The sequence below is a fragment of the Scyliorhinus torazame genome, chromosome 12 (assembly GCF_047496885.1).
Source record: "Scyliorhinus torazame isolate Kashiwa2021f chromosome 12, sScyTor2.1, whole genome shotgun sequence".
Taxonomy (NCBI): Eukaryota; Metazoa; Chordata; class Chondrichthyes; order Carcharhiniformes; family Scyliorhinidae; genus Scyliorhinus; species Scyliorhinus torazame.
In genome coordinates, this window is record NC_092718.1 from 133,365,530 (window position 1) to 133,391,966 (window position 26,437).

Sequence of the window (26,437 nt, forward strand, 5' to 3'; positions counted from 1 at the left end):
CATCATCCATTTACGTATCATTGCCACATTGGCGGCCCAATAGTAATCACCCAAGTTCGGTAGTGCCAGTCCTCCTCTGTCCCTACTACGCTGAAGGAACCCCCACCTTACTCTCGGAACTTTCCCTGCACACACGAAGCTCGTGATGCTCCTATCTATTTTATTAAAAAAGGTCTTGGTGATTAGTATAGGGAGACATTGAAATACAAATAAGAACCTCGGGAGGACCATCATCTTAATTGCTTGCACCCTGCCCGCCAGCGATAGAGGCTGCATGTCCCACCTCTTGAAGTCCTCCTCCATTTGTTCTACCAGCCGTGTCAGATTAAGTCTGTGCAAGGTTCCCCAGCTCCTAGCGATCTGAATCCCCAGGTATCGGAAGTTTCTTTCCACTTTCCTTAGCGGTAAGCCTTCTATCTCTCTACTCTGGTCCCCTGGATGTATCACAAATAATTCACTCTTCCCCATGTTTAGCCTATACCCCGAGAATTCCCCGAACCCCCTCAAAATTCGCATAACCTCTATCATCCCCCCCGCTGGGTCCGACACGTATAACAATAGGTCATTTGCGTATAACGAGACTCGGTGTTCTTCTCCCCCTCTAATCACCCCTCTCCATTTCCTGGAGTCTCTCAACGCCATGGCCAGAGGTTCAATTGCCAACGCGAACAACAATGGAGACAGCGGGCATCCCTGTCTTGTTCCCCTATATAATCGGAAATACTCCGATCTATGTCGACCTGTAACTACGCTTGCCGTTGGAGCCCCATAAAGAAGTCTAACCCAGCTAATAAACCCGTTCCCAAACCCAAACCTCCTTAACACTTCCCATAAATACTCCCACTCCACCCTATCAAATGCCTTCTCTGCGTCCATTGCCGCCACTATCTCTGCCTCCCCCTCCACTGGGGGCATCATTATCACCCCTAATAGTCGTCGCACATTAACATTCAGTTGTCTCCCTTTTACGAACCCTGTCTGGTCTTCGTGCACCAGCCCCGGGACACAGTCCTCTATCCTCGATGCCAGTACCTTTGCCAGCAATTTGGCGTCCACGTTCAATAGTGAAATAGGTCTATAGGACCCACACTGCAACGGATCTTTGTCCCTCTTCAAAATTAGCGATATCGTCGCCTCCGACATCGTCGGGGGTAGAGTCCCCCCCTTCCATGGCCTCATTGAACGTCCTCGCCATCAACGGGGCCAACAAGTCCACATATTTTCTGTAATATTCCACCGGGAACCCGTCTGGCCCCGGGGCCTTCCCTGCTTGCATGCTTCCCAGTCCCTTAATAACCTCGTCCACCTCAATCGGCGCCCCCAGGCCTGCCACCTCCTGCTCCTCCACTTTCGGGAACCTCAATTGGTCCAGGAACTGCCGCATCCCCTCCTCTCCCTCTGGGGGTTGAGACCTATACAGTTCCTCATAGAAGGTCTTGAACACCTCATTTATCTTTCCTGCCCTTCGCACCGTGTCTCCCCTTTCGTCTCTAATTCCTCCTATATCCCTCGCTGCTGCCCTCTTTCGCAGTTGGTGCGCCAACAGGCGACTAGCCTTTTCCCCATATTCATACCTCCTCCCCTGTGCCTTCCTCCACAGTACCTCCGCCTTTCTGGTGGTCAGAAGGTCAAATTCCGTCTGGAGTCGTCTCCTCTCCCTGTACAATTCCTCCTCCGGGGTCTCTGCAAATTCCCTATCCACCCTTAAAATCTCCCCCAGTAATCTTTCCCTTTCCTTGGCCTCTGTTTTCCTTTTGTGGGCCCCAATGGAGATCAGCTCTCCTCTGACTACCGCTTTTAGTGCTTCCCATACCACTCCCACAGGGACCTCGCCGTCGTCATTGACCTCAAGGTATCTCTCAATACACCCCCGCACTCTTGCACACACTCCTTCATCCGCCATCAGTCCCACATCTAATCGCCAGAGTGTTCTCTGCTCCCTTTCCTCTCCTAATTCCAGGTCCACCCAATGTGGGGCATGATCCGAAACTGCTATGGCTGAGTACTCAGCTTCTTCCACCCTAGAGATCAACGACCTTCCCAAAACAAAAAAATCTATTCGGGAGTACACTTTATGAACATGGGAGAAGAAGGAAAACTCCCTAGCCCTAGGTCTAAGAAATCGCCATGGATCCACTCCCCCCATTTGGTCCATAAACCCCTTAAGTACCTTGGCCGCTGCCGGCCTTATTCCGGTCCTTGAGCTGGATCTATCTAGCCCCGGGTCCAGCACCGTATTAAAGTCCCCTCCTAAAATCAAGTTTCCTACCTCCAGGTCCGGTATACGCCCCAGCATCCGTCTCATAAATCCCGCATCGTCCCAGTTTGGGGCATACACATTAACCAACACAACCTCCATTCCCTCCAGCCTGCCACTCACCATTACATATCTACCTCCGCTATCTGCTACAATGTTCTTTGCTTCAAATGCTACCCGTTTCCCCACCAAAATGGCCACCCCTCTATTCTTTGCGTCCAGTCCTGAGTGGAACACCTGTCCCACCCATCCTTTCCTTAGCCTAACTTGGTCCGCCACCTTTAGGTGCGTCTCTTGGAGCATAACCACGTCAGCCCTTAGTCCTTTCAAATGCGCGAGCACTCGGGCCCTTTTTAATCGGTCCGTTCAGGCCTCTCACGTTCCACGTGATCAGCCTCACTAGGGGGCTACCCTCCCGTGTCGACTAGCCATTACCTTCTCTAGGCCAGTCCCATATCCCGCCTCCGCGCTCCCGCTCGCTCCCCCAGCGTCGCACACCATCCCCGCCCACCCACTCTTTAGCCATTTCCTTTTGGATTTCCGCAGCAGCAACCCAGTTGTCCACCCCCCCCCCCCCCACTCCCCCTCCCTCCCCCCTTCCCGCTAGATCTCTTTCTAGCATGATTGCTCCCCCCATATTACTTCCGTAAGTCAGCTGACTTCAACTGACCCCGGCTACTCCTGCTCGCTCCTCGACCCCCCCGGTGTGAGGGAACTCCCATCCGCCTTGCGCCTGTCTTCCCGCCTTATTCTTTCTGGCGCGGGAACATCCCTTTACCTGACCCGCCTCTTATGGCGCAGCTCCCTTTCCCCTCCCCCTCCCCTTCCCCATTCTCCAACTATGTCCCGTCTTTCCCCCCTCACCGGCGCCCACATTTCCCCAATGTCTCCCCCCTTCCCAATTTACTTCTCAATTAACTTCAACCATAACATTAACAATAACATTTCCTGCAGCATCAGTCCCTCAGTTCCGATCCAATTTCTCTTCTTTGATGAAGGTCCATGCTTCCTCCGCCGTCTCGAAATAATAGTGTCTCTCCTGATACGTGACCCATAGTCTTGCCGGCTGCAGCATCCCGAACTTCACCTTCCTTTTATGCAACACCTCTTTGGCTCGGTTGAAGCTCGCCCTCCTTCTCGCCACCTCCGCACTCCAATCCTGGTATACCCGTACCACTGCATTCTCCCATCTGCTACTCCGCACCTTTTTAGCCCATCTCAGGACCTCTTCTCTATCCTTAAGGCAGTAAAATCGCACGATTATCGCCCTCGGTGGTTCTCCCGCTTTTGGTCTTCTCGCCGGGATCCGACCTGCCCACTCCACCTCCATGGGGCCCGCAGGGGCCTCAGCACCCATCAGTGAGCTCAGCATCGTACTTGCGTACGCTCCACAGTCCACTCCTTCCACACCCTCAGGGAGACCCAGTATCCGAAGGTTCTTCCTTCGCGCTCCGTTTTCTAGGGCTTCGATCCTTTCAGTACACTCTTTACGAAGTGCCTCGTGCGTCTGTGTCTTAACCGCCAGGCCCAGGATCTCGTCCTCAATATCTGTCATCTTCTGCTCCACCACGCGGAGCTCAGTCTCCTGGGTCTTTAATGTCTCCTTGAGCCCCTCAATTGCCTGTAGCAACGGGGTCAGCACCTCCCTCTTCAGCAGCTCCACGCACCGTCTCACAATTTCATCCTGCTCAGGCCCCCATGTCGCCTGCGCTTTCTCCGCCGCCATCTTGTACTTCTCTCTTTCTGACCCTTTGGTCGACGATTCCTCGCGCTGCAGCCGCCGCCGCCGGTTTTTTCCTCCTTCGTTTGGGGGGGACTCCCTTCTCACACACCCCACACCGGGTTGCATCGTCGAAAAATTCCCCGTTGGGGCTCTTAAAAGAGCCCGAAGGTCCGTCGGAGCTGGAGCCGCCGAAACGTGCGGCTAGCTAGGCATCACCGCAACCGGAAGTCCCTTCAGTGGCCTTGATGAGGTCTTTTCACAGTTGTTCCCTCTGCTGCTAGAATTCACCTTTGATACAGGCCCTCAGGTCAGCTTGCAGCTTTAAGCTTGCCCTTCTCCCGCCTGCATGCTGGAAGCGGCCCTGTTTATCCTGCAGTTGCAGCCAAATCTTTTACTGTTTCTGCCGTGTCTGGCAACCCAGAGACATACCCTTCCTGGGGGACACTGTCGGGGGAATATTGCAGCCTTCTTCCCACACCGGGAAATGGCAAACAAATGCCGTGGGGGCCCTGTAAAAGAGCCCAAAAGTCCGTTCCAAGCAGGAGCTGCCGAATATGCGACCTAGCTCTGCATAGCCGCACCCGGAAGTCATCAGTCCCACATCTAATCGCCAGAGTGTTCTCTGCTCCCTGTCCTCTCCGACTTCCAGGTCCACCCAATGTGGGGCATGATCCGAAACCGCTATGGCTGAGTACTCAGCTTCTTCCACCCTAGAGATCAACGACCTTCCCAACACAAGAAAATCTATCCGGGAGTACACTTTATGGACATGGGAGAAGACAGAAAACTCCCTAGCCCTAGGTCTAAGAAATCGCCATGGATCCACTCCCCCCATTTGGTCCATAAACCCCTTAAGTACCTTGGCCGCTGCCGGCCTTCTTCCGGTCCTTGAGCTGGATCTATCTAGCCCCGGGTCCAGCACCGTATTAAAGTCCCCTCCTAAAATCACGTTTCCTGCCTCCAGGTCCGGTATACGCCCCAGCATCCGTCTCGTGAATCCCGCATCGTCCCAATTTGGGGCATACACATTAACCAACACGACCTCCATTCCCTCCAGCCTACCACTCACCATTACATATCTACCTCCGCTATCTGCTACAATGTTCTTTGCTTCAAATGCTACCCGTTTCCCCACCAAAATGGCCACCCCTCTGTTCTTTGCGTCCAGTCCTGAGTGGAACACCTGTCCCACCCATCCTTTCCTTAGCCTAACTTGGTCCGCCACCTTTAGGTGCGTCTCTTGGAGCATAGCACGTCTGCCCTTAGTCCTTTCAAATGCGCGAGCACTCGGGCCCTTTTTATCGGTCCGTTCAGGCCTCTCACGTTCCACGTGATCAGCCTCACTAGGGAGATACCTGCCCCCCTCCCGTGTCGACTAGCCATTACCTTCTCTAGGCCAGTCCCATATCCCGCCTCCGCGCTCCCGCTCGCTCCCCCAGTGTCGCACACCATCCCCGCCCACCCACTCTTTAGCCATTTCCTTTTGGATTTCCGCAGCAGCAACCCAGTTGTCCCCTTCCCCCCTCGTCCCCCCCCCCCTCCCCGCTAGATCCCTATCTAGCATGATTGCTCCCCCATATCACTTCCGTAAGTCAGCTGACTTCAACTGACCCCGGCTACTCCTGCTCACTCCTCGACCCCCCCCCCCGTGTGGGGGAACTCCCATCCGCCTTGCGCCTGTCTTCCCGCCTTATTCTTTCTGGCGTGGGAACATCCCTTTACCTGACCCGCCTCTTGTGGCGCAGCTCCCTTTCCCCTCCCCCTCTCCTTCCCCGTTCTCCGACTATGTCCCGTCTTTCCCCCCTCACCGGCGCCCACGTTTCCCCAATGTCTCCCCCCTTCCCTGTTTACTTCTCAATTAACTTCCACCGTAACATTAACAAAAACAATAACAACATTTCCTGCAGCATCAGCCCCTCAGTTCCGATCCAATTTCTCCTCTTTGATGAAGGACCATGCTTCCTCCGCCGTCTCGAAATAATAGTGTCTCTCCTGATACGTGACCCATAGTCTTGCCGGCTGCAGCATCCCAAACTTCACCTTCCTTTTATGCAACACCTCTTTGGCTCGGTTGAAGCTCGCCCTCCTTCTCGCCACCTCCGCACTCCAATCCTGGTATATCCGTACCACAGCATTCTCCCATCTGCTACTCCGCACCTTTTTAGCCCATCTCAGGACCTCTTCTCTGTCCTTAAGGCGGTAAAATCGCACGATTATCGCCCTCGGTGGTACTCCCGCTTTTGGTCTTCTCGCCGGGATCCGACCTGCCCACTCCACCTCCATGGGGCCCGCAGGGGCCTCAGCACCCATCAGTGAGCTCAGCATCGTACTTGCGTACGCTCCACAGTCCACTCCTTCCACACCCTCAGGGAGACCTAGTATCCGAAGGTTCTTCCTTCGCGCTCCATTTTCAAGGGCCTCGATCCTTTCAGTACACTTTTTATGAAGTGCCTCGTGCGTCTGAGTCTTAACCGCCAGGCCCAGGATCTCGTCCTCAATATCTGTCACCTTCTGCTCCACCACGCGGAGCTCTGTCTCCTGGGTCTTTAATGTCTCCTTGAGCCCCTCAATTGCCTGTAGCAACGGGGTCAGCACCTCCCTCTTCAGCAGCTCCACGCACCGTCTCACGATTTCATCCTGCTCAGGCCCCCATGTCGCCTGCGCTTTCTCCGCCGCCATCTTGTACTTCTCTCTTTCTGACCCTTTGGTCGACGATTCCTCGCGCTGCAGCCGCCGCCGCCGGTTTTTTCCTCCTTCGTTTGGGGGGGACTCCCTTCTCACACACCCCACACCGGGTTGCGTCGTCCAAAAATTCCCCGTTGGGGCTCTTAAAAGAGCCCGAAGGTCCGTCGGAGCTGGAGCCGCCGAAACGTGCAGCTAGCTAGGCATCACCGCAACCGGAAGTCCCTTCAGTGGCCTTGATGAGGTCTTTTCACAGTTGTTCCCTCTGCTGCTAGAATTCACCTTTGATACAGGCCCTCAGGTCAGCTTGCAGCTTTAAGCTTGCCCTTCCCCCGCCTGCATGCTGGAAGCGGCCCTGTTTATCCTGCAGTTGCAGCCAAATCTTTTACTGTTTCTGCCGTGTCTGGGAACCAAGAGACATACCCTTCCTGGGGGACACTGTCGGGGGAATGCTGCAGCCTTCTTCCCACACCGGGAAATGGCAAACAAATGCCGTGGGGGCCCTGTAACGAGCCCAAAAGTCCGTTCCAAGCAGGAGCTACCGAATATGCGACCTAGCTCTGCATAGCCGCACCCGGAAGTCTTCCTTCTTCCTCTTGACCAGAAGCTCCACTTCTCTTGTCATCCAAGGCTCCTTCGCCTTACCATTCCTTCCTCGTCTCAGTGGGACAAAACTATCCAGCACTCGCAGCAAGTGCTCCTTAAACAAGTGTTGCGCATTTCCCCGAGAACAACTGTTCCCAATTTATGGTCCTCAGCTCCTGAATATATAGTTATAGCTCATGAAATAAGATGGTCAGGAGCATCATGGATAGGGAATTGCCGAGTGACAGGAAACGGAGAGTATTGGTTAATGGATGTGTTTGAGGCTGAAGGAAAGTTTGTGTTGGAGTTCCCCAGGGCTCAGTGTTGGGACACTTGCTTTTTCTGACATATTGTTGACCTAGACCATGGTGTACAGGGGACACTTCTGAAATGTGCAGAGGGTACAAACTCTAAAGAATTGCAAACTGTGAGGAGGGCAGTGTAGAGCTTCAAAAGGACACTGACAAGTTGATGGAGTGTGGGCAGACGGTTGGGAGCTAAAGTCAGTGCGGAGAAAAGTGAAGTCATTTATTTTGGAAGAGTGTAAAATGAGGGATACAAGTCCACAGGAGGTGTGGGAGCAGAGGGACCTGGCTGCATGTCTTTACAACACATTGAAAGGTGGCAGGACAGATTGAGAGCATGCTTAATAGTATTCTGGGCTTTATTAATGGGGGTACAGAGTACAAGAGGAAGGAGATTATGTGAAACATGAATAAGGCACAGGTTTAGCCACAGCTGGAACATTGTGTCCTGTTCGAGGTTCCGCATGATAGGAAAGGTGTAAAGGCATTGGAGGGAGTGCAGATGTGATTGAGGAGAATGGCTCCAGGGATGAGAAACTTCAATTCCGTGGATAGATTGGGGAAGTTGTAACTGATGTCCTTGGAGACCAGAAGGTGGAGTGGGGACTTGACCAAGTTGTTCAAAATCATGGATGTGGATTGGGAGAGGGTGAGGATCGGGACAGGGTGAGTGAGGATCGGGCGAGGGTGAGTGAGGATCGGGCGAGGGTGAGTGAGGATCGGGCGAGGGTGAGTGAGGATCGGGCGAGGGTGAGTGAGGATCGGGCGAGGGTGAGTGAGGATCGGGCGAGGGTGAGTGAGGATCGGGCGAGGGTGAGTGAGGATCGGGCGAGGGTGAGTGAGGATCGGGCGAGGGTGAGTGAGGATCGGGCGAGGGTGAGTGAGGATCGGGCGAGGGTGAGTGAGGATCGGGCGAGGGTGAGTGAGGATCGGGCGAGGGTGAGTGAGGATCGGGCGAGGGTGAGTGAGGATCGGGCGAGGGTGAGTGAGGATCGGGCGAGGGTGAGTGAGGATCGGGCGAGGGTGAGTGAGGATCGGGCGAGGGTGAGTGAGGATCGGGCGAGGGTGAGTGAGGATCGGGCGAGGGTGAGTGAGGATCGGGCGAGGGTGAGTGAGGATCGGGCGAGGGTGAGTGAGGATCGGGCGAGGGTGAGTGAGGATCGGGCGAGGGTGAGTGAGGATCGGGAGAGGGTGAGTGAGGATCGGGAGAGGGTGAGTGAGGATCGGGAGAGGGTGAGTGAGGATCGGGAGAGGGTGAGTGAGGATCGGGAGAGGGTGAGTGAGGATCGGGAGAGGGTGAGTGAGGATCGGGAGAGGGTGAGTGAGGATCGGGAGAGGGTAGGTGAGGATCGGGAGAGAGTAGGTGAGGCTCGGGAAAGGGTGAGGATCGGGAGAGGGTTGCTCGAGTCAATCTGTTACTCACCCATTGTTGTCCGTAACTATCTTCCAGATCATTGACAGATCTGTCGTCCCAATGAAGGCGGATTCCTACCAACTCTTTTGGGAGGAAGCCATTCTCAGCCAGGATAACAAAATAGGCAAAGAATCCTCCCAGTGCCTGGATCATTCCTGAAAAATGGACAGAGATACAGAGAGATTATCGATCTGATCCTGTCACCGTCTCATGTCTCGGATACCAACAGAGGGATTATCAATCTGATTCTCTCTCTGTCTCGAATAGGGATACAGAGGGATTATCAACCAGATTCTCTCTCTGTCTGTCTCGAATAGGGATACAGAGGGATTATCAATCTGATTCTCTCTCTGTCTCGAATAGGGATACAGAGGGATTATCAATCTGATTCTCTCTCTCGGTCTCGAGTAGGGATACAGAGGGATTATCAATCTGATTCTCACTCTCTCAGTCTCGAATAGGGATACAGAGGGATTATCAATCTGATTCTCTCTCTGTCTCGAATAGGGATACAGAGGGATTATCAATCTGATTCTCTCTCTCGCTGTCTCGAATAGGGATACAGAGGAATTATCAATCTGATTCTCTCTCTCTCTGTCTCGAATAGGGATACAGAGGGATTATCAATCTGATTCTCTCTCTCTCTGTCTCGAATAGGTATCCAGAGGGATAATCAATCTGATTCTCTCTCTCCATCTCGAATAGGTATACAGAAGGATTATCAATCTGATTCACTCTCTCTGTCTCGAATAGGGATACAGAGGGATTCTCAATCTGATTCTCTCTCTCTCTTTCTTGAATAGTGATACAGAGGGATTATCAATCTGATTCTCTCTCAGTCTCGAATAGGGATACAGAGGGATTATCAATCTGATTCTCTCTCTCTGTCTCGAATAGGTATCCAGAGGGATTATCAAACTGATTCTCTCTCTCTCTGTCTCGAATAGGGATACAGAGGGATTATCAATCTTATTCTCTCTCTCTCTCAGTCTCGAATAGGGGTACAGAGGGATTATCAAACTGATTCTCTCTCTCTCGGTCTCGAATAGGGATACAGAGGGATTATCAATCTGAATCCCTCTCTCTCAATCTCGAATAGGGATACAGAGGGGTTATCAATCTGATTCTCTCTCTCACTCTAGAATAGGGATACAGAGGTATTATCAATCTGATTCTCTCTCTCTCTGTCTCGAATAGGGATACAGAGGGATTATCAATCTGATTCTCTCTCTCAGTCTCGAATAGGGATACAGAGGGATTATCAATCTAATTCTCTCTCTCTCTGTGTCTCGAATAGGGATACAGAGGGATTATCAATCTGATTCTCTCTCTCAATCTCGAATAGGGATACAGAGGGATTATCAATCTGATTCTCTCTCTCAGTCTTGAATCGGGATACAGAGTGATTATCAATCTGATTCTTTCTCTCTCACTCTAGAATAGGGATACAGAGGTATTATCAATCTGATTCTTTCTCTCTCTGTCTCGAATAGGGATACAGAGGGATTATCAATCTAATTCTCTCTCTCTGTGTCTCGAATAGGGATACAGAGGGATTATCAATCTGATTCTCTCTCTCAATCTCGAATAGGGATACAGAGGGATTATCAATCTGATTCTCTCTCTCAGTCTTGAATCGGGACACAGAGCGATTACCAATCTGATTCTCTCTCTCTCACTCTAGAATAGGGATACAGAGGGATTATCAATCTAATTCTCTCTCTCTGTGTCTCGAACAGGGATACTGAGGGATTATCAATCTGATTCTCTCTCTCAGCCTCGAATAGGGATACACAGGGATTATCAATCTGATTCTCTCTCTCAGTCTCGAATAGGGATACAGAGGGATTATCTAACAGATTCTCTCTCTCTGTCTCGAATAGGGATACAGAGGGATTATCAATCTGATTCTCTCTCTCCCTGTCTCGAATAGGGACGCAGAGGGATTATCAATCTGATTCTCTCTCTCAGTCTCGAATAGGGATACAGAGGGATTATCAATTTCATTCTCTCTCTCTCAGTCTCGAATAGGGAAATGAGACGGATTATCTAACAGATTCTCTCTCTCTGTCTCGAATAGGGACACAGAGGGATTATCAAACTGATTCTCTCTCTCTCTGTCTCGAATAGGGATACAGAGGGATTATCAATCTGATTCTCTCTCTCAGTCTCGAATAGGGATACAGAGGGATTATCAATTTCATTCTCTCTCTCTCAGTCTCGAATAGGGAAATGAGACGGATTATCTAACAGATTCTCTCTCTCTGTCTCGAATAGGGACACAGAGGGATTATCAATCTGATTCTCTCTCTCTCTGTCTCGAATAGGGATACAGAGGGATTATCAATCTGATTCTCTCTCTCTCAATCTCGAATAGGGATACAGAGGGATTATCAATCTGAATCTCTCTTTCTCAATCTCGAATAGGGATACAGAGGGATTATCAATCTGATTCTCTCTCTCTGTCTTGAATAGTGATACAGAGCGATTATCAATCTGATTCTTACTCTCTCAATCTCAAATAGGGATATCGAGGGATTATCAAACTGATTCTCTCTCTCTCTGTCTCGAATAGGGATACAGAGGGATGATCAATCTTATTCTCTCTCTCTCTCAGTCTCGAATAGGGGTACAGAGGGATTAGCAAACTGACTCTCTCTCTCGGTCTCGAATAGGGATCCAGAGGGATTATCAATCTGATTCTCTCTGCCTCGAATAGGGATACAGAGCAATTATCAATCTGATTCTGTCTCTCCATCTCGAATAGGGACACAGAGGGATTATCAATCTGATTATCTCTCTCTGTCTCGAATAGGGACACAGAGGGATTATCAATCTGATTATCTCTCTCTGTCTCGAATAGGGATACAGAGGGATTATCAATCTAATGCTCTCTCTCTCAGTCTCGAATAAGGATACAAAGGTATATCAATCTGATTCTCTCACGCTCTGTCTCGAATAGGGATACAGAGGGATTATCAATCTGATTCTCTCACGCTCTGTCTCGAATAGGGATACAGAGGGATTATCAATCTGATTCTCTCTCTCAGTCTTGAATAGGGATACAGAGGGATTATCAATCTGATTCTCTCTCTCTCAGTCTCGAATATGGATACAGAGGGATTATCTAACAGATTCTCTCTCTCTGTCTCGAATAGGGACACAGAGGGATTATCAATCTGATTATCTCTCTCTGTCTCGAATAGGGATACAGAGGGATTATCAATCTAATGCTCTCTCTCTCAGTCTCGAACAGGGACACAAATGTATATCAATCTGATTCTATCACGCTCTGTCTCGAATTGGGATATAGAGGGATTATCTAACAGATTCTCTCTCTCTGTCTTGAATAGGGACACAGAGGGATTATTAATCTGATTCTCTCTCTCAGTCTCGAATAGGGATACAGAGGTATTATCAATCTGATTCTCTCTCTCTGTCTCGAATAGTGATACAGAGGGATTATCAAACTGATTATCTCTCTCTGTCTCGAATAGGGGTACAGAGGGATTATCAAACTGATTATCTCTCTCTGTATCGAAAAGGGATACAGAGGGATTATCAATCTAATGCTCTCTCTCTCAGTCTCGAATAGGGACACAACTGTATATCAATCTGATTCTCTCTCTCTGTCTCAAAGTGATACAGAGGGATTATCAAACTGATTATCTCTCTCTGTCTCGAATAGGGACACAGAGGGATTATCAAACTGATTATCTCTCTCTGTCTCGAATAGGGATACAGAGGGATTATCAAACTGATTATCTCTCTCTGTCTCGAATAGGGATACAGGGGGATTATCAATCTGATTCTCTCTCTCTCAATCTCGAATAGGGATCTAGAGGGATTATCAAACTGATTCTCTCTCTCTCTGTCTCGAAAAGGGATACAGAGGGATTATCAATCTGATTCTCTCTCTGTGTCGAATAGGGATTCAGAGGGATTATCAATCTGATTCTCTCTCTCTCTCTCTGTCTCGAATAGGGATACAGAGGGATTATCAAACTGATTCTCACTCTCCATCTCGAATAGGGATACACAGGGATCATCATTCTGATTCTCTCTCTCTCTCTCTGTCTCGAATAGGGATACAGAGGGATTATCAATCTGATTAGCTCTCTCTCTGTCTCGAATAGGGATACACAGGGATCATCAATCTGATTCTGTCTCTCTCTGTCTCGAATAGGGATACAGAGGGATTATCAATTTGATTCTCTCTCTCTCAGTCTCGAATAGGGATACAGAGGGATTATCAATTTGATTCTCTCTCTCTCAGTCTCGAACAGGGATACAGAGGGATTATCTAACAGATTCTCTCTCTCTGTCTCGAAAAGGGAAACGGAGGGATTATCAATCTGATTATCTCTCTCTGTCTCGAATAGGGATACTGAGGGATTATCAATCTGATTCGCTCTCTCTGTCTCGAATAGGGATTCAGAGGGATTATCAATCTGATTCTCTCTCTCAATCTCGAATAGGGGGACAGAGGGATTACAAACTGATTCTCTCTCTCTCTGTCTCGAATCAGGATACAGAGCGATTATCAATCTGATTCTCTCTCGGTCTTGTTTCGGGATACAGCGGGATTATCAATCTGATACACTCTCCCCATCTCGAATAGGGATACTGAGGGATTATCAATCTGATTCGCTCTCTCTGTCTCGAATAGGGATTCAGAGGGATTATCAATCTGATTCTCTCTCTCCATCTCGAATAGGGATACAGAGGGATTATCAATCTGATTCTCCCGCTCTCTGCCTCGAATAGGCATACACAGGGATTATCAATCTGATTCTCTCTCTCTCTGTCTCGAATAGGGATACAGAGGGATTATCAATTTGATTCTCTCTCTCTCAGTCTCGAATAGGGATACAGCGGGATTATCAATTTGATTCATTCTCTCTCAGTCTCGAATAGGGACACAGAGGGATTATCAATCTGATTATCTCTCTCTGTCTCCAACAGGGATACTGAGGGATTATCAACTTGATTCGCTCTCTCTGTCTCGAATAGGGATACAGAGGGATTATCAATGTGATTCTCTCTCTCTCAGTCTCGAATAGGGATACAGAGGGATTATCAATTTGATTCATTCTCTCTCTGTCTCGAATAGGGATACTGTGGGATTATCAATCTGATTCTCTCTCTCTGTCTCGAACAGGGATACTGAGGGATTATCAATCTGATTCGCTCTCTCTGTCTCGAATAGGGATACAGAGGGATTATCAATCTGATTCGCTCTCTCTCAGTCTCGAATAGGGATACACAGGGATCATCAATCTGATTCTGTCTCTCTCTGTCTCGAATAGGGATACAGAGGGATTATCAATTTGATTCTCTCTCTCTCAGTCTCGAATAGGGATACTGAGGGATTATCAATCTGATTCGCTCTCTCTGTCTCGAATAGGGATTCAGAGCGATTATCAATCTGATTCTCTCTCTCTCAATCTCGAATAGGGGGACAGAGGGATTATCAATCTGATTCTCTCTCTCTGTCTCAAATAGGGATACAGAGGGATTATCAATCTGAGTCTCTCTCTCTCGGTCTCGAAGAGGGATACAGAGGGATTATCAGTCTGATTCTCTCTCTCAGTCTCGAATAGGGATCCAGAGGGATTATCAATCTGATTCTCTCTGTCTCGAATAGGGACACAGAGGGATTATCAATCTGATTCTGTCTCTCCATCTCGAATAGGGACACAGAGGGATTATCAATCTGATTATCTCTCTCTGTCTCGAAGAGGGATACAGAGGGATTATCAATCTAATGCTCTCTCTCTCAGTCTCGAATAAGGATACAAAGGTATATCAATCTGATTCTCTCACGCTCTGTCTCGAATAGGGATACAGAGGGATTATCAATCTGATTCTCTCTCTCAGTCTTGAATCGGGATACAGAGGGATTATCAATCTGATTCTCTCTCTCTCAGTCTCGAATATGGATACAGAGGGATTATCTAACAGATTCTCTCTCTCTGTCTCGAATAGGGACACAGAGGGATTATCAATCTGATTATCTCTCTCTGTCTCGAATAGGGATACAGAGGGATTATCAATCTAATGCTCTCTCTCTCAGTCTCGAATAGGGACACAAATGTATATCAATCTGATTCTATCACGCTCTGTCTCGAATTGGGATATAGAGGGATTATCTAACAGATTCTCTCTCTCTGTCTTGAATAGGGACACAGAGGGATTATTAATCTGATTCTCTCTCTCAGTCTCGAATAGGGATACAGAGGTATTATCAATCTGATTCTCTCTCTCTGTCTCGAATAGTGATACAGAGGGATTATCAAACTGATTATCTCTCTCTGTCTCGAATAGGGGTACAGAGGGATTATCAAACTGATTATCTCTCTCTGTCTCGAATAGGGGTACAGAGGGATTATCTAACAGATTCTCTCTCTCTGTCTCGAATAGGGACACAGAGGGATTATCAATCTGATTCTCTCTCTCTCTGTCTCGAATAGGGATACAGAGGGTTTATCAATCTGATTCTCTCTCTCCGTCTCGAATAGGGATACTGAGGGATTATCAATCTGATTCTCCCAGTCTCTGTCTCGAATAGGGGTACAGAGGGATTATCAAACTGATTCTCTCTCTCTCGGTCTCGAAGAGGGATACAGAGGGATTATCAGTCTGATTCTCTCTCTCAGTCTCGAATAGGGATCCAGAGGGATTATCAATCTGATTCTCTCTGTCTCGAATAGTGATACAGAGGGATTATCAAACTGATTCTCACTCTCCATCTCAAATAGGGATACAGAGGGATTATCAATCTGATTCTCCCGCTCTCTGCCTCGAATAGGGATACAGAGCAATTATCAATCTGATTCTGTCTCTCCATCTCGAATAGGGACACAGAGGGATTATCAATCTGATTATCTCTCTCTGTCTCGAATAGGGATACAGAGGGATTATCAATCTAATGCTCTCTCTCTCAGTCTCGAATAAGGATACAAAGGTATATCAATCTGATTCTCTCACGCTCTGTCTCGAATAGGGATACAGAGGGATTATCAATCTGATTCTCTCTCTCAGTCTTGAATAGGGATACAGAGGGATTATCAATCTGATTCTCTCTCTCTCAGTCTCGAATATGGATACAGAGGGATTATCTAACAGATTCTCTCTCTCTGTCTCGAATAGGGACACAGAGGGATTATCAATCTGATTATCTCTCTCTGTCTCGAATAGGGATACAGAGGGATTATCAATCTAATGCTCTCTCTCTCAGTCTCGAATAGGGACACAAATGTATATCAATCTGATTCTATCACGCTCTGTCTCGAATTGGGATATAGAGGGCTTATCTAACAGATTCTCTCTCTCTGTCTTGAATAGGGACACAGAGGGATTATTAATCTGATTCTCTCTCTCAGTCTCGAATAGGGATACAGAGGTATTATCAATCTGATTCTCTCTCTCTGTCTCGAATAGTGATACAGGGGGAGTATCAAACTGATTATCTCTCTCTGTCTCGAATAGGGATACAGAGGGATTATCAATCTAATGCTCTCTCTCTCAGTCTCGAATAGGGACACAAATGTATATCAATCTGATTCTATCACGCTCTGTCTCGAATTGGGATATAGAGGGCTTATCTAACAGATTCTCTCTCTCTGTCTTGAATAGGGACACAGAGGGATTATTAATCTGATTCTCTCTCTCAGTCTCGAATAGGGATACAGAGGGATTATCAATCTGATTCTCTCTCTCTGTCTCGAATAGGGATACAGAAGGATTATCAAACTGATTATCTCTCTCTGTCTCGAATAGGGATACAGAGGGATTATCAATCTGATTCTCTCTCTCTGTCTCGAATAGGGATACAGAGGGATTATCAAACTGATTATCTCTCTCTGTCTCGAATAGGGATACAGAGGGATTATCAAACTGATTATCTCTCTCTGTCTCGAATAGGGATACAGGGGGAGTATCAATCTAATGCTCTCTCTCTCAGTCTCGAATAGGGACACAACTGTATATCAATCTGATTCTCTCTCTCTGTCTCGAAAAGTGATACAGAGGGATTATCAAACTGATTATCTCTCTCTGTCTCGAATAGGGATACAGAGGGATTATCAAACTGATTATCTCTCTCTGTCTCGAATAGGGATACAGGGGGATTATCAATCTGATTCTCTCTCTCTCAATCTCGAATAGGGATCTAGAGGGATTATCAAACTGATTCTCTCTCTCTCTGTCTCGAAAAGGGACACAGAGGGATTATCAATCTGATTCTCTCTCTCTGTGTCGAATAGGGATTCAGAGGGATTATCAATCTGATTCTCTCTCTCTGTCTCGAATAGGGATACAGAGGGATTATCAAACTGATTCTCACTCTCCATCTCGAATAGGGATACAGAGGGATTATCAATCTGATTCTCCCGCTCTCTGCCTCGAATAGGGATACAGAGGGAATATCAATCTGATTCTCTCTCTCTGTCTCGAACAGGGATACAGAGGGTTTATCAATCTGATTCTCTCTCTCTCTGTCTCGAATAGGGATACAGAGGGATTATCAATCTGATTCTCCCACTCTCTGCCTCGAATAGGGATACACAGGGATTATAAAACAGATTAGCTCTCTCTCTGCCTCGAATAGGGATACAGGGGGATTATCAATCTGATTCTCTCTCTCTCAATCTCGAATAGGGATCGAGAGGGATTATCTAACAGATTCTCTCTCAACGTCTCGAATAGGGACACAGAGGGATTATAAATCTGATTCTCTCTCTCTCAATCTCGAATAGGGATCTAGAGGGATTATCTAACAGATTCTCTCTCTCTGTCTCGAATAGGGACACAGAGGGATTATCAATCTGATTCTCTCTCTCTCTGTCTCGAATAGGGATACAGAGGGTTTATCAATCTGATTCTCTCTCTCCGTCTCGAATAGGGATACTGAGGGATTATCAATCTGATTCTCCCAGTCTCTGTCTCGAATAGGGGTACAGAGGGATTATCAAACTGATTCTCTCTCTCTCGGTCTCGAAGAGGGATACAGAGGGATTATCAGTCTGATTCTCTCTCTCAGTCTCGAATAGGGATACAGAGGTATTATCAATCAGATTCTCTCTCTCTGTCTCGAATAGTGATACAGAGGGATTATCAAACTGATTATCTCTCTCTGTCTCGAATAGGGGTACAGAGGGATTATCAAACTGATTATCTCTCTCTGTCTCGAATAGGGGTACAGAGGGATTATCTAACAGATTCTCTCTCTCTGTCTCGAATAGGGACACAGAGGGATTATCAATCTGATTCTCTCTCTCTCTGTCTCGAATAGGGATACAGAGGGTTTATCAATCTGATTCTCTCTCTCCGTCTCGAATAGGGATACTGAGGGATTATCAATCTGATTCTCCCAGTCTCTGTCTCGAATAGGGGTACAGAGGGATTATCAAACTGATTCTCTCTCTCTCGGTCTCGAAGAGGGATACAGAGGGATTATCAGTCTGATTCTCTCTCTCAGTCTCGAATAGGGATCCAGAGGGATTATCAATCTGATTCTCTCTGTCTCGAATAGTGATACAGAGGGATTATCAAACTGATTCTCACTCTCCATCTCAAATAGGGATACAGAGGGATTATCAATCTGATTCTCCCGCTCTCTGCCTCGAATAGGGATACAGAGCAATTATCAATCTGATTCTGTCTCTCCATCTCGAATAGGGACACAGAGGGATTATCAATCTGATTATCTCTCTCTGTCTCGTATAGGGATACAGAGGGATTATCAATCTAATGCTCTCTCTCTCAGTCTCGAATAAGGATACAAAGGTATATCAATCTGATTCTCTCACGCTCTGTCTCGAATAGGGATACAGAGGGATTATCAATCTGATTCTCTCTCTCAGTCTTGAATAGGGATACAGAGGGATTATCAATCTGATTCTCTCTCTCTCAGTCTCGAATATGGATACAGAGGGATTATCTAACAGATTCTCTCTCTCTGTCTCGAATAGGGACACAGAGGGATTATCAATCTGATTATCTCTCTCTGTCTCGAATAGGGATACAGAGGGATTATCAATCTAATGCTCTCTCTCTCAGTCTCGAATAGGGACACAAATGTATATCAATCTGATTCTATCATGCTCTGTCTCGAATTGGGATATAGAGGGCTTATCTAACAGATTCTCTCTCTCTGTCTTGAATAGGGACACAGAGGGATTATTAATCTGATTCTCTCTCTCAGTCGCGAATAGGGATACAGAGGTATTATCAATCTGATTCTCTCTCTCTGTCTCGAATAGTGATACAGGGGGAGTATCAAACTGATTATCTCTCTCTGTCTCGAATAGGGATACAGAGGGATTATCAATCTAATGCTCTCTCTCTCAGTCTCGAATAGGGACACAAATGTATATCAATCTGATTCTATCACGCTCTGTCTCGAATTGGGATATAGAGGGCTTATCTAACAGATTCTCTCTCTCTGTCTTGAATAGGGACACAGAGGGATTATTAATCTGATTCTCTCTCTCAGTCTCGAATAGGGATACAGAGGGATTATCAATCTGATTCTCTCTCTCTGTCTCGAATAGGGATACAGAGGGATTATCAAACTGATTATCTCTCTCTGTCTCGAATAGGGATACAGAGGGATTATCAATCTGATTCTCTCTCTCTGTCTCGAATAGGGATACAGAGGGATTATCAAACTGATTATCTCTCTCTGTCTCGAATAGGGATACAGAGGGATTATCAAACTGATTATCTCTCTCTGTCTCGAATAGGGATACAGGGGGAGTATCAATCTAATGCTCTCTCTCTCAGTCTCGAATAGGGACACAACTGTATATCAATCTGATTCTCTCTCTCTGTCTCGAAAAGTGATACAGAGGGATTATCAAACTGATTATCTCTCTCTGTCTCGAATAGGGATACAGAGGGATTATCAAACTGATTATCTCTCTCTGTCTCGAATAGGGATACAGGGGGATTATCAATCTGATTCTCTCTCTCTCAATCTCGAATAGGGATCTAGAGGGATTATCAAACTGATTCTCTCTCTCTCTGTCTCGAAAAGGGACACAGAGGGATTATCAATCTGATTCTCTCTCTCTGTGTCGAATAGGGATTCAGAGGGATTATCAATCTGATTCTCTCTCTCTGTCTCGAATAGGGATACAGAGGGATTATCAAACTGATTCTCACTCTCCATCTCGAATAGGGATACAGAGGGATTATCAATCTGATTCTCCCGCTCTCTGCCTCGAATAGGGATACAGAGGGAATATCAATCTGATTCTCTCTCTCTGTCTCGAACAGGGATACAGAGGGTTTATCAATCTGATTCTCTCTCTCTCTGTCTCGAATAGGGATACAGAGGGATTATCAATCTGATTCTCCCACTCTCTGCCTCGAATAGGGATACACAGGGATTATAAAACAGATTAGCTCTCTCTCTGCCTCGAATAGGGATACAGGGGGATTATCAATCTGATTCTCTCTCTCTCAATCTCGAATAGGGATCGAGAGGGATTATCTAACAGATTCTCTCTCAACGTCTCGAATAGGGACACAGAGGGATTATAAATCTGATTCTCTCTCTCTCAATCTCGAATAGGGATCTAGAGGGATTATCTAACAGATTCTCTCTCTCTGTCTCGAATAGGGACACAGAGGGATTATCAATCTGATTCTCTCTCTCTCTGTCTCGAATAGGGATACAGAGGGTTTATCAATCTGATTCTCTCTCTCCGTCTCGAATAGGGATACTGAGGGATTATCAATCTGATTCTCCCAGTCTCTGTCTCGAATAGGGGTACAGAGGGATTATCAAACTGATTCTCTCTCTCTCGGTCTCGAAGAGGGATACAGAGGGATTATCAGTCTGATTCTCTCTCTCAGTCTCGAATAGGGATCCAGAGGGATTATCAATCTGATTCTCTCTGTCTCGAATAGTGATACAGAGGGATTATCAAACTGATTCTCACTCTCCATCTCAAATAGGGATACAGAGGGATTATCAATCTGATTCTCCCGCTCTCTGCCTCGAATAGGGATACAGAGCAATTATCAATCTGATTCTGTCTCTCCATCTCGAATAGGGACACAGAGGGATTATCAATCTGATTATCTCTCTCTGTCTCGAATAGGGATACAGAGGGATTATCAATCTAATGCTCTCTCTCTCAGTCTCGAATAAGGATACAAAGGTATATCAATCTGATTCTCTCACGCTCTGTCTCGAATAGGGATACAGAGGGATTATCAATCTGATTCTCTCTCTCAGTCTTGAATAGGGATACAGAGGGATTATCAATCTGATTCTCTCTCTCTCAGTCTCGAATATGGATACAGAGGGATTATCAAACTGATTCTCTCTCTCTCGGTCTCGAAGAGGGATACAGAGGGATTATCAGTCTGATTCTCTCTCTCAGTCTCGAATAGGGATCCAGAGGGATTATCAATCTGATTCTCTTTGTCTCGAATAGTGATACAGAGGGATTATCAAACTGATTCTCACTCTCCATCTCAAATAGGGATACAGAGGGATTATCAATCTGATTCTCCCGCTCTCTGCCTCGAATAGGGATACAGAGCAATTATCAATCTGATTCTGTCTCTCCATCTCGAATAGGGACACAGAGGGATTATCAATCTGATTATCTCTCTCTGTCTCGAATAGGGATACAGAGGGATTATCAATCTAATGCTCTCTCTCTCAGTCTCGAATAGGGACACAAATGTATATCAATCTGATTCTATCACGCTCTGTCTCGAATTGGGATATAGAGGGCTTATCTAACAGATTCTCTCTCTCTGTCTTGAATAGGGACACAGAGGGATTATTAATCTGATTCTCTCTCTCAGTCTCGAATAGGGATTCAGAGGGATTATCAATCTGATTCTCTCTCTCCATCTCGAATAGGGATACAGAGGGATTATCAATCTGATTCTCTCTCTCTCAGTCTCGAATAGGGATACAGCGGGATTATCAATCTGATTCTCTCTCTCAGTCTCGAATAGGGATTCAGAAGGATTATCAATCTGATTCTCTCTCTCTGTCTCGAATAGGGATACAGAGGGATTCTCAATCTGATTCTCTCTCTCTCTTTCTTGAATAGTGATACAGAGGGATTATCAATCTGATTCTCTCTCAGTCTCGAATAGGGATACAGAGGGATTATCAATCTGATTCTCTCTCTCTGTCTCGAATAGGTATCCAGAGGGATTATCAAACTGATTCTCTCTCTCTCTGTCTCGAATAGGGATACAGAGGGATTATCAATCTTATTCTCTCTCTCTCTCAGTCTCGAATAGGGGTACAGAGGGATTATCAAACTGATTCTCTCTCTCTCGGTCTCGAATAGGGATACAGAGGGATTATCAATCTGAATCCCTCTCTCTCAATCTCGAATAGGGATACAGAGGGATTATCAATCTGATTCTCTCTCTCACTCTAGAATAGGGATACAGAGGTATTATCAATCTGATTCTCTCTCTCTCTGTCTCGAATAGGGATACAGAGGGATTATCAATCTGATTCTCTCTCTCAGTCTCGAATAGGGATACTGAGGGATTATCAATCTAATTCTCTCTCTCTCTCTGTCTCGAATAGGGATACAGAGGGATTATCAATCTGATTCTCTCTCTCAATCTCGAATAGGGATACAGAGGGATTATCAATCTGATTCTCTCTCTCAGTCTTGAATCGGGATACAGAGTGATTATCAATCTGATTCTTTCTCTCTCACTCTAGAATAGGGATACAGAGGGATTATCAATCTAATTCTCTCTCTCTGTGTCTCGAATAGGGATACAGAGGGATTATCAATCTAATTCTCTCTCTCTGTGTCTCGAATAGGGATACAGAGGGATTATCAATCTGATTCTCTCTCTCAGTATCGAATAGGGATACAGAGGGATTATCAATCTGATTCTCTCTCTTAGTCTTGAATCGGGACACAGAGCGATTACCAATCTGATTCTCTCTCTCTCACTCTAGAATAGGGATACAGAGGTATTATCAATCTGATTTTCTCTCTCTCTGTCTCGAATAGGGACGCAGAGGGATTATCAATCTGATTCTCTCTCTCAGTCTCGAATAGGGATACAGAGGGATTATCAATCTGATTCTCTCTCTCAGTCTCGAATAGGGATCCAGAGCGATTATCAATCTGATTCTCTCTCTCAGTCTCGAATAGGGATACAGAGGGATTATCAATTTCATTCTCTCTCTCTCAGTCTCGAATAGGGAAATGAGACGGATTATCTAACAGATTCTCTCTCTCTGTCTCGAATAGGGACACAGAGGGATTATCAAACTGATTCTCTCTCTCTCTGTCTCGAATAGGGATACAGAGGGATTATCAATCTGAATCTCTCTTTCTCAATCTCGAATAGGGATACAGAGGGATTATCAATCTGATTCTCTCTCTCTGTCTTGAATAGTGATACAGAACGATTATCAATCTGATTCTTTCTCTCTCAATCTCAAATAGGGATATAGAGGGATTATCAAACTGATTCTCTCTCTCTCTGTCTCGAATAGGGATACAGAGGGATGATCAATCTTATTCTCTCTCTCTCTCTCAGTCTCGAATAGGGGTACAGAGGGATTAGCAAACTGACTCTCTCTCTCTCGGTCTCGAATAGGGATCCAGAGGGATTATCAATCTGATTCTCTCTGTCTCGAATAGTGATACAGAGGGATTATCAAACTGATTCTCACTCTCCATCTCAAATAGGGATACAGAGGGATTATCAATCTGATTCTCCCGCTCTCAGCCTCGAATAGGGATACAGAGCAATTATCAATCTGATTCTGTCTCTCCATCTCGAATAGGGACACAGAGGGATTATCAATCTGATTATCTCTCTCTGTCTCGAATAGGGACACAGAGGGATTATCAATCTGATTATCTCTCTCTGTCTCGAATAGGGATACAGAGGGATTATCAATCTAATGCTCTCTCTCTCAGTCTCGAATAAGGATACAAAGGTATATCAATCTGATTCTCTCACGCTCTGTCTCGAATAGGGATACAGAGGGATTATCAATCTGATTCTCTCTCTCAGTCTTGAATAGGGATACAGAGGGATTATCAATCTGATTCTCTCTCTCTCAGTCTCGAATATGGATACAGAGGGATTATCAATCTGATTCTCTCTCTCTCAATCTCGAATAGGGATACAGAGGGATTATCTAACAGATTCTCTCTCTCTGTCTCGAATAGGGACACAGAGGGATTATCAATCTGATTATCTCTCTCTGTCTCGAATAGGGATACAGAGGGATTATCAATCTAATGCTCTCTCTCTCAGTCTTGAATAGGGACACAAATGTATATCAATCTGATTCTATCACGCTCTGTCTCGAATTGGGATATAGAGAGATTATCTAACAGATTCTCTCTCTCTGTCTTGAATAGGGACACAGAGGGATTATTAATCTGATTCTCTCTCTCAGTCTCGAATAGGGATACAGAGGTATTATCAATCTGATTCTCTCTCTCTGTCTCGAATAGTGATACAGAGGGATTATCAAACTGATTATCTCTCTCTGTCTCGAATAGGGGTACAGAGGGATTATCAAACTGATTATCTCTCTCTGTCTCGAATAGGGACACAGAGGGATTATTAATCTGATTCTCTCTCTCAGTCTCGAATAGGGATACAAAGGTATTATCAATCTGATTCTCTCTCTCTGTCTCGAATAGTGATACAGAGGGATTATCAAACTGATTATCTCTCTCTGTCTCGAATAGGGGTACAGAGGGATTATCAAACTGATTATCTCTCTCTGTCTCGAATAGGGATACAGAGGGATTATCAATCTGATTATCTCTCTCTGTATCGAAAAGGTATACAGAGGGATTATCAATCTGATTCGCTCTCTCTGTCTCGAATAGGGATTCAGAGGGATTATCAATCTGATTCTCTCTCTCAATCTCGAATAGGGGGACAGAGGGATTACAAACTGATTCTCTCTCTCTCTGTCTCGAATCAGGATACAGAGCGATTATCAATCTGATTCTCTCTCGGTCTTGTTTCGGGATACAGCGGGATTATCAATCTGATACACTCTCCCCATCTCGAATAGGGATGCTGAGGGATTATCAATCTGATTCGCTCTCTCTGTCTCGAATAGGGATTCAGAGGGATTATCAATCTGATTCTCTCTCTCCATCTCGAATAGGAATACAGAGGGATTATCAATCTGATTCTCCCGCTCTCTGCCTCGAATAGGCATACACAGGGATTATCAATCTGATTCTCTCTCTCTCTGTCTCGAATAGGGATACAGAGGGATTATCAATTTGATTCTCTCTCTCTCAGTCTCGAATAGGGACACAGCGGGATTATCAATTTGATTCATTCTCTCTCAGTCTCGAATAGGGACACAGAGGGATTATCAATCTGATTATCTCTCTCTGTCTCCAACAGGGATACTGAGGGATTATCAATCTGATTCTCCCGCTCTCTGCCTCGAATAGGCATACACAGGGATTATCAATCTGATTCTCTCTCTCTCTGTCTCGAATAGGGATACAGAGGGATTATCAATTTGATTCTCTCTCTCTCAGTCTCGAATAGGGATACAGCGGGATTATCAATTTGATTCTCTCTCTCTCTGTCTCGAATAGGGATACAGAGGGATTATCAATCTGATTCGCTCTCTCTCAGTCTCGAATAGGCATACACAGGGATTATCAAACTGATTCTCGCTCTCTCTGTCTCGAATAGGGATACAGAGGGATTATCAATCTGATTCTCTCTCTCTCTGTCTCGAATAGGGATACAGAGGGATTATCAAACTGATTCTCGCTCTCTCTGTCTCGAATAGGGATACAGAGGGATTATCAATCTGATTCTCTCTCTCTCAGTCTCGAATAGGGACACAGAGGGATTATCAATCTGATTATCTCTCTCTGTCTCCAACAGGGATACTGAGGGATTATCAACCTGATTCGCTCTCTCTGTCTCGAATAGGGATACAGAGGGATTATCAATCTGATTCTCTCTCTCTGTCTCGAACAGGGATACTGTGGGATTATCAATCTGATTATCTCTCTCTGTCTCGAACAGGGATACTGAGGAATTATCAATCTGATTCGCTCTCTCTGTCATGAATAGAGATACAGAGGGATTATCAATCTGATTCTCTCTCTTTCAGTCTCGAATAGGGATACAGAGGGATTATCAATCTGATTCGCTCTCTCTCAGTCTCGAATAGGCATACAATGGGATTATCAATCTGATTATCTCTCTCAGTCTTGAATAGGGATACAGAGGGATTATCAATCTGATTCTCGCTCTCTCTGTCTCGAATAGGGATACAGCGGGATTATCAATTTGATTCTCTCTCTCTGTCTCGAACAGGGATACTGAGGGATTATCAATTTGATTCTCTCTCTCTCTGTCTCGAATTGGGATACAGAGGGATTATCAATCTGATTCACTCTCTCTGTCTCGAATAGGGATACAGAGGGATTATCAATTTGATTCTC

General features: G+C 46.1%; 1 protein-coding gene across 2 annotated transcripts in view; it reads right to left on the bottom strand.

The window, feature by feature from the left end:
• Window positions 1-26,437, bottom strand: part of atp1a3b (ATPase Na+/K+ transporting subunit alpha 3b) — a 762,330-nt gene that overhangs the window by 38,589 nt on the left and 697,304 nt on the right. For both annotated transcript variants that reach the window (XM_072469087.1, XM_072469088.1), the window contains one exon: window positions 8,976-9,121. In XM_072469087.1, the coding sequence (XP_072325188.1) occupies window positions 8,976-9,121 (146 nt within the window). The remainder of the gene's footprint in view (window positions 1-8,975; window positions 9,122-26,437) is intronic.